The sequence below is a fragment of the Phyllostomus discolor genome, chromosome 8 (genome assembly GCF_004126475.2).
Source record: "Phyllostomus discolor isolate MPI-MPIP mPhyDis1 chromosome 8, mPhyDis1.pri.v3, whole genome shotgun sequence".
NCBI classification, from domain to species: Eukaryota; Metazoa; Chordata; class Mammalia; order Chiroptera; family Phyllostomidae; genus Phyllostomus; species Phyllostomus discolor.
Genome location: NC_040910.2, coordinates 95,819,354 through 95,832,266, shown reverse-complemented (window position 1 = coordinate 95,832,266; position 12,913 = coordinate 95,819,354). Strand labels below are relative to the sequence as shown.

General features: G+C 45.0%; 1 protein-coding gene across 4 annotated transcripts in view; it reads left to right on the top strand.

Moving 5' to 3' along the window:
- LPO (lactoperoxidase) overlaps positions 1–12,788 on the top strand; it is a 32,873-nt gene extending 20,085 nt beyond the window's left edge. For all 4 annotated transcript variants that reach the window (XM_036033678.1, XM_036033680.1, XM_028520405.2 and 1 more), the window contains 5 exons: positions 2,515–2,675; positions 9,186–9,438; positions 10,831–11,004; positions 11,690–11,927; positions 12,100–12,788. In XM_036033678.1, coding sequence (XP_035889571.1) covers positions 2,515–2,675; positions 9,186–9,438; positions 10,831–11,004; positions 11,690–11,927; positions 12,100–12,307 — 1,034 coding nt within the window. In that variant the 3' untranslated portion in view covers positions 12,308–12,788. The remainder of the gene's footprint in view (positions 1–2,514; positions 2,676–9,185; positions 9,439–10,830; positions 11,005–11,689; positions 11,928–12,099) is intronic.
- The last annotated feature ends 125 nt before the right edge of the window (positions 12,789–12,913 follow it).

The window sequence follows — 12,913 nt, the reverse complement described above, 5'->3', positions numbered from 1 at the left end:
GGGGGTTCAGGTGATGGGAGAGACTCCCAACCTCACAAGAGAGCTCACTGGAGAGACTCACAGGGTTCTAGAACATACACAAGCCCACTCACATGGGAATCAGCACCAGAAACACCCAGTTTGCTTGGGGGAAGTGGTGGAAGGGACTGATATCCAACAGAGAGCAGAGCAAGCACCATTGTTCCCTCTTGGACTCTGCCTGCACATACAGTGCCACAACCCAGTGAAGTGAGTTGCCCCGCCCTGGTGAACACCTAAGACTTTGCCCCTCATACATAATAGGCACAAGAAGACAAAAGAAAAATGGCTCAAAATGAATGACAGATCAAAGCTCCAGAGCAAATACAACCGAGCAACCAAGAGATAGCCATCCTATCAGATACACAGATCAAAACACTGGTGATCAGGATGCTCACACAATTGGTTGACTTTGGTGGCAAATTAGATGAAAAATGAAGGCTACAATAAGTGAAATGAAGGAAAATGCACAGGGAACCAATAGTGATGGGAAGGAAACTGGAACTCAAATCAATAGAGTGGACCAGGAGGAAGAAAGAAACAACCAAACAGGAAAGAATGGAGAAATAAGACTTCAAAAAAAAATGAAGAGAGGCTTAGGAACCTCCAGGACATCTTTAAACGTTTCAACATCCGAATCATAGGAGTACTAGAAGGAGAAGAGAAAGAGCAATAAGTGGAAAAGTTATTTGAACAAATAATAAAGGAGAGCTTCCTCAATCTGGCAAAGGAAATAGACTTCCAGGAAGTCCAGGAAGCTCAGAGAGTCCCAAAGAAGTTGGACCCAAGGAGAAACACACCAAGGAACAACATAATTACATTAGCTAAGGTAAAAATGAAAGAGAGAGTCCTAGAAGCAGCAAGAGATAAGGCAACAGTCACTGACAAAGGAGTTCCCATCAGACTGTCAGCTGATTTCTCAAAAGAGACCTTGCAGGCAAGAAGGGGCTGGAAAGAAGTATTCCAAGTCATGAAAGGCAACGACCTACATCCAATCCAAGATTGCTCTATCCAGCAAAGCTTTCATTGAGAATGGAAGGGTAGATAAAGTGCTTCTCAGATAAGGTCAAGTTAAAGGAGTTCATTACCACCAAGCCCTTATTTTATGAAATGTTAAAGGAACTTATCTAAGATAAGAAGATAAAACACATGTATAGTAAAATGACAACAAACTCACAATTCTTAACAACCACACCTAAAACAAAAAAACAAAAAAACTAAGCAATCAACTAGAACAGGAACAGACCCACAGAAATGGAGATCACATGGAGGGTTAGCAACAGGAGAGTGGGAGGAGGAGAGGGGGAAAAGGTACAGAGAATAAGTAGCATAGATGGTAGGTAAAAAATAGACAGGGGGAAGGCAAGAATAGTATGGGAAATGTAGAAGCTAAAGAACTTATGACACATGGACATGAACTAAAGGGGGGGGATGTGGGTGGAAGAGGGTGTGCAGGGTGGAGGGGAATGAGGGGGGGGAGATGGGATAACTGTAATAGCATAATCCATAAAAATTTTTTTTGAAAAGATAACTTTCTAGAAGACAAAGTTCTGGATACAGAACATGTATATCTCTAAGGCATTTTATAAGCTTTGGCATAAAACCCACACTCCCTGTAGCCTGTGCATAACCAGAGCCCCCCAGTTCTGTTCATTCAGGGCCTCAGGCCCACTGGTCCTCTCCACCTTTCGCTTTGGAGGCCTTCCCTTTGTCAAAACTTCACTCTCCTGGGCCAACCCGCTGCCCACCCAGGCATGGCAAAGGCCCAGATGTCTTTGTCCATCTTTTAGGTTCTGTGTCTGCATATAGCTCACATCCACCCAGGCACAAAACTTAGCCCTTTCTGTTTTTTCACAAAAATATCCACTAAGACCAAGCGTTTGTGAATTCAACAGATTTTCCTGATGATTAGAGGCCCCCAAGTCTCCAGAAGTTTCCTTGAGAAGCACCTGCTCTTTTACCATTTTCCTGACACCCCCACTCTGTTCCCTCTAACCCTGAATTCTTCTTCCTTTATCACACAGAGGACTTCAACCCCACCCAGGCTCCTACCCTCAGACTTGCATTCCGAAACCTTCAAAGTTGCTTCACACAGTACAAAGTCCTGTTTGTACAGTCCACCCCATCTTAAAAGGCAGTTGGGATTGTATGTTAGCAAAATTTTACTTTTAATGTCATCTGTAGTCCTTACCACAGTCTTGTGAGTTCGGCCTTATTATCCCCATTTTCACAGATATCAAGAGTGAGGCTTACAATTGTTCAATAACTTGTGCCAAGTCACACAGCTAAAAAGTCTGTGTGTGTGTGTGGAGCTGAGATTCAATCCTGTGGGTCTCCACTCTGATCTCTCTCCACCTTACTTCCCTTGTTGACTGCAAAGAGGGGCTTAGGAAAGGGTCCCGGGTTGGGGGGCACCATCATTTATTTTTTTGGTGCAGGCTACCAGGTTCTGGAGCTGCTCAGGGGGAACCCACTTCCTGCCTTCTGGGCTTTCAGGAGATGGCCGAGCCTCACAACACACCCTGCTGGCTGCTTCCCACACCCTCTTTCTCCGAGAGCACAACCGGCTGGCCAGGGAATTGAAGAGACTCAACCCTCAGTGGGATGGAGAGAAGCTCTACCAGGAAGCCCGGAAAATCCTGGGAGCCTTCATGCAGGTATGGAGGCCCAGCACCGCTTCCCTGCACCCTGCCCACAGCTTCCACTCTGGGCTCTGCCCTCTGCTTGTAGCAGCACCTCTGCTACCTCCTCTGCCTTACACACCTCCGCTTCCCTCCCTCCTCTTTGCTGCTTCATTCCGATTTCTCCTTATAAACCTTCCTTTTTATTTCTTTAGCTTCTCTTCCCCAAAGTGATTCTCTGGATGCAGAGTATTGGACAGAGTCACTCACAGCTTGGTCACTAGGTGTACCTGCCCAGGTGCCATTCCAGGGCGTAAGGTTCCCTCATTCCTGGAGTGGTTACATAGTAGTTATTTTGGTTATTTTGTTCAGATGATCTTTTTTTTTTTCCCCAATTCTCTGCACCTAAGCCACATGTCACAAGCATAGTCAACTGGTCTTGTTGACTGGCTGATTGACTGACTAGAAAAGACTTAGAAAGCTTGATATGTACTGTTATTAAACATAAACATAATTTCAAAATAAAAACATTTGAAATAATTGTTAATTTCAAGAAGTTGTAAAAAAAATGTCCATGTACCCAGCCTTCCCCAATATGGAGATTTTGTATAACTATGGTACAGTATCAAAAGCAGGAGGTTAACATTGATACAAATCATAGCATTTATTCAGATCTTACCAGTCATAAATGCAATCTTGTGTGTGTTTGTAGCTCTATGCAGCTTTATCACACATGTAAGATCGTGTAACACGTGTGACCAAAACCACAATGAAGATGCTTAACTCTACCATAACCACCAGACTCCCCATGCTACTCTTTCATAGCCACGCCCACCCTCCCCTTGCCATAACTCTATCCCCTGGCAACCACTAGTCTGTTCTCCACCTCTCCACTAGTCTGGGCAGACCAATTATGTTATTTCATGAAAGTTATGTAAATGAATGCATGCAGTATGTATCCTTTTGAGACTGGCTTTTTACATTCAGCAAACTTTCCTTGAGGTTCATCCAAGTCCCTGCATCTATGAACCATTTACCCCTTTTTGTTACTGAGTAGTTTTTCATGGCTTGTTTACCCATTCACCCATTGAAGGACATTTGGGTAGTACCTAGTTTGGGGCTATTATGAATAAAGCTCCTATGAACATTTATGTAGTAGTTTCTACATGAAAATAATTTTTTATTTCTCTGGGACATACGCCCAAGGATGCAATTGCTAGGTCATATGGTAAGTCCTTCTTAGTTTTTAAAAAAACTGCCAAACTAGGACTTCCAGCCAAGATGGAGGTGTAGGTAGACACACTGTGCCTCCCCGCACAATCCAAATAAGGTCAGCAACAAGTTAGAAACAAGATAACAACCAGATCTGACAGAAAACTGAACTGTATGGAAGCCGGACAACCCAGGAGTTAAAATAGACACATTCATCCAGACTGGTAGGAAAGACGGGGTCAGGCAGCCGGGCAGAGAGGGATCACGGCCCAAAAGTGGTAGCACCGAGTAAAGCTTCTGGGGCACATAAGGCATCCTGGGTGCAGGCCGGAAGCAGAGAGACCCTGGGCACGCAGGCAGCTGGCAGACCCAGCAAGGCAGCGACTGTGAAGCGAGGCACTGTGCCCAAGGTGCCTGGCTGTCGGGGCAATCCCACATTCGTGAGCAGATAAACCAGGAGAAATTGGGCAGTGAGACAGACCACACAACCCAGGGTCCCAGCGCCAGGAAATAGAACCTCAGGACACTGATTGGAAACACCTGTGGGGTTTGAGGCGCTGGGAGAGACTCCCAGCCTCACAGGGGAGTTCCTTGGAGAGACCCACAGGGTCTTAGAATATGCACAAGCCCACCAACATGGGAATTAGCACCAGAAAGGCCCAGTTTGCTTGGGGGAAGCAGCGGAAGGGACTGAAATCTGACAGAGAGAGGAGCAAGTGCAATTGTTCCTCTCAGACCCCTCCCCAACATACAACATCACAACCAAGCTACTGGGTTTCCCGCCCTGGTGAACACCTAAGGCTCAACTTCTCATACATAACAGGTGCAACAAGACAAAAGACAAATGGCTCAAACTGAACGACAGATCAAAGCTCCAGAGCAAATACAACCAAGCGACTAAGAGATAGCCAGCCTATCAGATACACAGTTCAAAGCACTGGTGATCATGATGCTCACACAATTGGTTAAATTTGGTGGCAAATTAGATGAAAAAATGAAGGCTACAATAAGTGAAATGAAGGAAAATGCACAGGGAACCAATAGTGATGGGAAGGAAATGAACTAAAATCAATAGAGGGGACCAGAAGGAAGAAAGAAACAACCAAACAAGAAAGAATGGAGAAATAAGACTTCAAAAAAATGAGGAGAGGCTTAGGAGCCTCCAGGACATCTTTAAACATTTCAACATCTGAATCATAGGGGTACCAAAGGAGAAGAGGAAGAGCAACAAGTGGAAAAGTATTTGAACAAATAATAAAGGAGAGTTTCCCCAATCTGGCAAAGGAAATAGACTTCCAGGAAGTCCAGGAAGCTCAGAGAGTCCTAAAGAAGTTGGACCCAAGGAGGAACACACCAAGGCACAACATAATTACATTAGCCAAGGTAAAAATGAAAGAGAGAGTCCTAGAAGCAGCAAGAGATAAGGCAACAGTCACTGACAAAGGAGTTCCCATCAGACTGTCAGCTGATTTCTCAAAAGAGACCTTGCAGGCAAGAAGGGGCTGAAAAGAAGTATTTCAAATCATGAAAGGCAAGGACCTACATCTAAGATTGCTCTATCCAGCAAAGCTTTCATTTAGAATGGAAGGGCAGATGAAGTGCGTCCCAGATAAGGTCAAGTTAAAGGAGTTCATTACCACCAAGCCCTTATTTTATGAAATGTTAAAGGAACTTATCTAAGAAAAAGAAGATAAAAAACATGTATAGTAAAATCACAACAAACTCACAATTCTTAACAACCACACCTAAAACAAAAACAAAAACAAAAACTAAGCAATCAACTAGAACAGGAACAGAACCACAGAAGTGGAGATCACGTGGAGGGTTAGCAACAGGGGAGTGGGAGGAGGAGAGAGGGGGAAAAACTACAGAGGATAAGTAGCATAGGTGGTAGGTAGAAAATAGACAGGGGGAGGGCAAGAATAGTATGGGAAATGTAGAAGCTAAAGAACTTATGACACATGGACATGAACTAAAGGGGGGGGATGTGGGTGGAAGAGGTTGTGCAGGGTGGAGGGGAATGAAGGGGGGGAGATGGGATAACTGTAATAGCATAATCAATAAAGTACACTTTTAAAACCTGCCAAACTATTTTCTAGGGTTGTACCACTTCCTATCCCTACCAACAGTGTATGAATGGTTCCGTCTCTTGGCACCCTGCTCCTTATTTGGTGTTGTCACAATTTTTACCCTTTCTGACAGGTGTATAGTGACATCTCATTGTGGCTTAACTTTGCATTTCTCTAATGGCTAATCACATTGAACATCTTTTCAAGTGCTTATTTGCCCTCAGTGTATCTTCTTCAATAAAATACCTGTTTATATATTCAGCTCATTTTCAGATTGGATTGTTTGTCTTTTAATCTTGAGTTTTGAGAGCTCTTTGTCTATTCTAGATACAAGTCCTTTGTCAGGTATGGGGCTTTCCATATTTCCTCCCAGGCTGTACTTTTGTCTTCTCATTCTCTTCCAGGGTCTTTTGCAGAGCAAGACTTTTTCATTTCAATGAGGTCAAATTTATCATTTTTTTCCTTTCATGAATGGTGCCCTTGGCGTCAAGTTTCAGAACTCTTTCCCTGCTCACAGGTCCCCAAGATTTTTCTCCTGTTTTTGTTTCCTTGTCTGTTTAAAAGTTTTATTGTTTTATGTTTTACATTTAAGTACATGACACTTACAATTAATTTTTGTATAAAGTGTGAGGTTTAGGCCCAGGTTCATTATTTTGGCCTATGGATATCTAATTGCTTCAACACCACTTATTGAAAAGGCTATCTTTCCTCTCTCAAAGTGCTTTTGTTCCTTTGTCAAAATTACCTGGACACATTTATGTGGCCCTGTGCAGTCTCCTTTCTCTCTGGTTTCAGACTGACTAAATTCTATTGATCCGTCTTCAATTCCATCCTGTCATCTCCACCCTGTTACTGGTCTGTTTAACATGTAGTTTATTTCATTTAATTTTGAGTTCCACAATTTCAGTTTGTTTTTATAATTCTACTCCTTTGTTGAGATGTTCTGTTTTTTCTTTGTTTCAGGACAACTTATGATTGATCACCAAAGCATTTTTCAGACAGCTGCTTCAAAATCTTTAACAGATAATTCCAGCAGCAGATTGAAGTCACTGTTGTCTTTTCTCATTCAAATTTTGGCTTTCATTTTTCTTGGTCTTATGAGTGATTTTTCAGTTATATCACAGACAATTAGTTGTTATGTTAGCAGACTCCTGAGCCTATTTAAGTCTGTTATTTAAGCATGCAGTTACCATTTAGGTTTAGCCTCTAGGTTCTGACATATTTTTGTGGGCATTAGTTCTAATGATAGTTTAGTTCCTGAGTCTCTGCAATGCTATTCTGGTCTGCTTTATTCTTCTGGGGTTCATGAGTCATTACTGACTGGGACTTCTGGGGTTCCTAGTCAATCCCTGCTGACACTGATGCTTTCCTGGCTGCCTTCTGCTGCTGAGCAACCTTCTAGGGGAGCAGAAGCCACCACTCCTGTGTCTCCTTATGCCACTGAGTGAAGAACAGAGAAACACAGGGTTTCACTGCTGCCACCACTGTAGGCAGATCAGAGCATTCGCCAGCCTGGGTTGAGGAGGAAGGCCTAGGATGGCTAAGGGCTTGGCTTGTGAAGCAGGTCTGGGCTCTCTCTACTAGTTCTCTGCTCAACTTCCCTTGTCCAAGTCTTTTAAAGAAGTCATTCTGGGGGCTTCTTTTTGTCTATTCCTTTTAGAAGTTCCAGGTTGCCATCCTATCCTATACCTAGTCTGGGGTATGTAGGGACTCTCCAGGTTGTCATTTCCCACGTCCTGGGGTCCTCAGCCAGTCCACCCCCTTTCCAGATTTCAAACTCTTTTTACTGTTGTCTGTTGAACAATTTCCAGGGAGTTTAGTTATATTTAGCAGGGAGGATGAAGGAAAAATGAATCTACACCATCTACTTCTGGAACCAGATGCTCTATGCACTTATTTTTAACTATCAAAGAGATTTATGCATATTTGCACTTACTTCTCAAAATCTCCAGAATTCAATATTTATTTTAAAAGAATTTGGAGCCCATAATTCTTCCTGCTGGAGATATTGATAGAAAACCATCCAAAGAATTTTAAAAATGTCTACCTAGAGATTAGTTAAGTTAAGGCTGGTATTAGCTTACTCAGGCTACCATAATAAAATCTCACAGACCAGATAGCTTACACAACAGAAATTTTTTTTTCACAGTCTGGAGGCTGGAAAATCAAGGTGTTAGCTGGTTTGGTTTCTCCTGAGGCCTCTCTCTTTGGTCTGCAAGGTCTTAAGCTAGAGGAGTTCATCATCACCAAGCCATTATTATATGAAATGTTAAAGGAATTTATTTAAGAAAAAGAATTTCAAAACTATGAACATTAAAATGGCAACAAATTCACAACGATCAACAACTGAGTCTGAAAAAACAACCTAAGCAAACAACCAGAATAGGAATAGAATCATAGATATGGAGATCACTTGGAAGGTTATGGGCTGAGAGGGGGAAGGGAGAGAGTAGGGGGAAAGGTCAGGGTTTAAGAAGCATAAATTGGTAGGTACAAAGTCAACAGAGGAATGTTAAGAATAGTATAGGAAATGGAGAAATAAAAGAACTTATATGCATGACCCATAGACATGAACTAAGAGGGGATTGCTGGAGGGAATGGAAGTACTGGGTAGAGGGAGGCAAAGGGGGAAATTTGGGACAACTGTAATAGCATAATCAATAAAATATATTTTTAAAAAGAAAAAATAAAATGAATATAATTATTGTGCTACATGGTGGCATGATTTATTATTTTTTCAAAATTTTCTTAATTTATCTTAGTTCATTGTTTTCAGTAGAACCAAAGCAGAAGCTGACCTCTCCAAAGTGCAGCATTTCCTTCAGAACTGGAGGCTAAATGAACCTCCCTTGGTTACCCTGTGAATCATTACTATGGTTCTTCATTCCTCTTGCCCTGGCCTGTGGCAAAAAGTTTAAAAACCCAACATGGCTATGTTCAAGTGACACACAAGGACTGTCCCTTTAGCTTCAAGGCCATAAACTTAGAGCAAAGATGACAGAGTACATCTCAAGTGCCAAATTCAAGTGACTGATTAGTAGAGCCTGTGTTGAGACAAATCATGAGAGATCAGCAGAAAGAATGTCATGATCAATTAGTAATGTCTGCCAGGTCAAGGGAAAGGGAATGGGACACATGTGCTATCCATTTGCCCTCCTTGGTTTTTGACTGCTCCTCCCTCTTGGCTGCAGCGCCTCTCCAACCTCACTCTGCAGAGGTTTGGGTCTTCTCACACCCTTTCCTCATGACTTGTTTCTCCTTCCAGATTATCACCTTTAGGGACTACCTACCCATTGTGCTAGGTGTGGAGATGCAGAAGTGGATCCCTCCATACCAAGGCTACAACAACTCTGTGGATCCCCGAATTTCCAATGTCTTCACCTTCGCCTTTCGCTTTGGCCACTTGGAGGTCCCCGCCAGTGTGTCCCGCCTGGATGAGAACTATCAGCCATGGGATCCAGAACCGGACCTCCCCCTGCACACCCTCTTCTTCAACACCTGGAGGATAGTCAAAGATGGTAAGTCCATTCAGAGACGCGCTGCCACCTAGCTGCCTCACTTTGCAGCCTGCTTTTAGGGAAACCTGGCTTGGAAGTCAGGTTCCAGGCACTTTCTCTGTGACCTGGAGCAAGGCAATTCTCCTTGCTGGGCCTCAGTTTCCTCAGTTGTAAAATGTGGACAATAATAGTGCCTGTCTCACCAGAGTATACAAAAAACTTGAAATATATGGATAGAACAACCTGCAATCGTTCCTGATGCACAGGAAGTGGTCAATAAATACTAGTTATTCTTTCCTCATCTGGCCTCTAAGACATGAGGTTTTTCCTACCTCCTTTCCCTGCGTCTGGCTTCTCTGACTTCTGTAGAAAAAAAACTCATGGGTTTGGTAAATAACTTGCTCTTCTTCACTCCTCTCTGGGACTTTCCACCTCCATTAGTTGCTAAAGGCTGGACCCGGCTTCCCTTTACCCTCTCTCTGTTGGGTTGTGCTGAAACTGGCCTTAATTGAGGCCTGGCAAGTCAGGCCCATTTTCTATAGATTTCTGCTACCACCTCCTATACTGCAATGTTCCTTCATGGAACCTGTGGAGGGGGAAGGGGCCATCTCTGAACTAAAGCTCAGAAAAAGTCCTGAAGTTTGTCTTCATGCCACTATCTCGTGAATGGCCCTTTCTTTTTTTTTTTAAGTATGTTTTATTGATTGTGCTATTACAGTTGTCCCCATTTTTTTCTCCCCTTTCTCCCCCTTTGCCCTGCACCTCCCACCCTCCTCCTGCATTTCCTTCACCTCAGTTCGTGTCCATGGCTTGTACATATAAGGTCTTTGGTTTCTCCATTTCCTATACTATTCTTAATCTGCCCCTGTCTATTTTGTGCCTGCATATTATGCTTCTTATTCCCTGTGCCATTTCCCCTCATTCTCTCCCTCCCCATTGCACTGATAACCCTCCATGGGATCTCCATTTCTGTGATTCTGTTCCTGTGTTTGCTTAGTTTTTGTTTTTGTTTTTAGGTCAGTTATTGATAGCTGTGAGTTTGTTGTCATTTTACTGTTCAGAGTTTTGATCTTGTATTTCTTAGACAAGCCCTAACATTTCATATAATGAGGGAGTGGTGGTGGTGAACTCCTTTGACTTATCTGGGAAGCACTTTAAGTGCCCTTCCATTCTATAGCCCTTCCATAGCTTGCTGGAAATGGCCCTTCCTTCCTCCCCCAAAGTGGGCAGTATGCACCGCCCCCTCCCCCAGAACACCCTTCAGGCTGCACTGTGCTCTTCTCTCCCCACTTTTAGCCTGAGATGTTCAGCTGGTCCTGCTCGCACTTGAGAGAGAATGTCTGGTGGAGGAAGGGATCGGCAGTGCAAGATGTTTCCACTCTCCTCTTATCCCCTGGATGGTCTCCCTTGCAGGTGGAATTGACCCTCTGGTGCGGGGCCTGTTGGCCAATAACTCCAAATTGATGAAGCAGAACAAAATGATGACAGGAGAGCTGCGCAACAAGCTTTTCCAGACTACTCAGACGATCCACGGCTTTGACCTGGCTGCCATTAACATACAGCGCTGCCGGGACCATGGGATGCCTGGTGAGTGGGCCTGGGTCTCGCCTGACCTGGGGCACTTTTAGCTGTTTCTGAGAGGACCTCTCTCTTCTATGATCCTGAGGATCTGATCAATTCTAAAACAGAAGGCAGGTGCCCCAGTTTTTAAAACTCATTTTGCTCATTTGTGAAATGGAGTCTTCCATTCTCTCTAATGCAGAGGCAAGAGAACATGTCTTGGTACCATCTTGGAGCTTCCCAAGTGAAAAACCAGCTGACTCCCAACTGACTTGAAAAACTAGTTTGAAAGCCCAGAAAAATTACAAAAAGTAGAATAGAGGGAAACCAATGACTATGGGGCCATATTTTTGTACCCAAGAAAGGCGATTTAATGTTTTGAGTAAGAGCCAATCTACCTGGGTTCAAATTCCACCTGTGCCATCTAGTGAAGTGACCTTAGGCAACTTACTTAACTTCTCTGTTCTTCGGTTTGCATATTTGCTTAAAATAGGGCCAGGGCCCACATCACCTGCTGGCCCCGCCGCCCCCCCCCCCCCGCCCCGGGCTGAAGCACCACAGGTAGAAAACAATGGGACCCTGTCCCAGAAGCTGTGACTCCTATGACTCCAGACCTTCTGGGGCCATGGGGCAGGAGTGGGTATGTCTCCAAGGGGGCAGGGGCTTAGCAAGTGGTCCCCAGGATGAGACAACTTCAGCCTCTGTGTCCTAGGGTATAACTCCTGGAGAGGCTTCTGCAACCTCTCGCAGCCCCAGACCCTGGCGGAGCTGGGCGCTGTGCTGAAGAACAAGATCCTGGCTAAGAAGTTTCTGGATCTCTACGGAACCCCTAGCAACATTGACATCTGGATTGGGGCTGCTGCTGAGCCGCTGGTAGAAAGGGGCCGGGTGGGGTCTCTCCTGGCCTGCCTCATAGGGAAGCAGTTCCAGCAAGTTCGAGACGGAGACAGGCAAGTGATACCTCCGTGGGAGAGTGGCAGGCCTTTCCCCGAGGTAGGGTCCCCACCTCCTGTGTGAGGGCTAACCCAGACCTCAGCATGTTCCCAATGACCTGCCCTTTGGCAGGGTGGGGAAGGGTCAATAGCTGGGCTGTATGGCAACACTGTGCCTCTGTTTCTGCAGGTTCTGGTGGGAGAACCCTGGGGTCTTCACTGAGAAGCAGCAGGACTCTCTATGGAAAATGTCCTTCTCACGCCTTGTCTGTGACAACACCCACATCACCAAGGTCCCCCTGAACCCATTCAAAACCAACAGCTACCCCCAAGACTTTGTGGACTGCTCAACCATTGAGAAGCTGGACCTCTCCCCCTGGGCCTCAGTGGGGAATTAGGGGCCTCCCACACTGTGCAGGAAAGCTCCCTTTGGTTGACCATGCCATTTCAAGCCAGTTCGGTGGTCAGCCCCTGAGGCATCCACACCCTGTCCCAGCCCTGCTTTCTCACCAGGCCTTGCTCACTTGCCAGATGCATACCTCCCACAAGCCCAAGGCCAGAGCCTTGGCCGTTCCATCTCTTCCACTCAAAATCCACTGCTCCCATCTCCTCTTCCTGGGGAAGTCCTCATCTGCTGTGGTGTAGACCTGCTGGGGTGCCCTTCCAGTCTAGCTTGCCCGGGGTCACCTGCCCTCTCCCTGGAACCGGTCTTGGCTGAGGCTGTGGCCTTTGCATCCTTATTTCTCCTTATTTCTTCTCAGCCAGGTTGCAAGTTCCTTAAACCAGGGACTTGACCTGCTTCTGAGGGTCTCCCGTGACACCACCCAGCAAGGTGCTGGCACACAGCAAGCACTCAATAAACATGCGATGATTGACTAAAGATGTGGCAATGACACTGTTCCCTGCTGGAGGGCAGGCCCTGGAACCTCTGCACACTCGGTGTTTGTAGTCTCACCACAAAGATGTGTGCACAGGTCTCCCCAAGAAAAGAAGGAGGCAAGAGG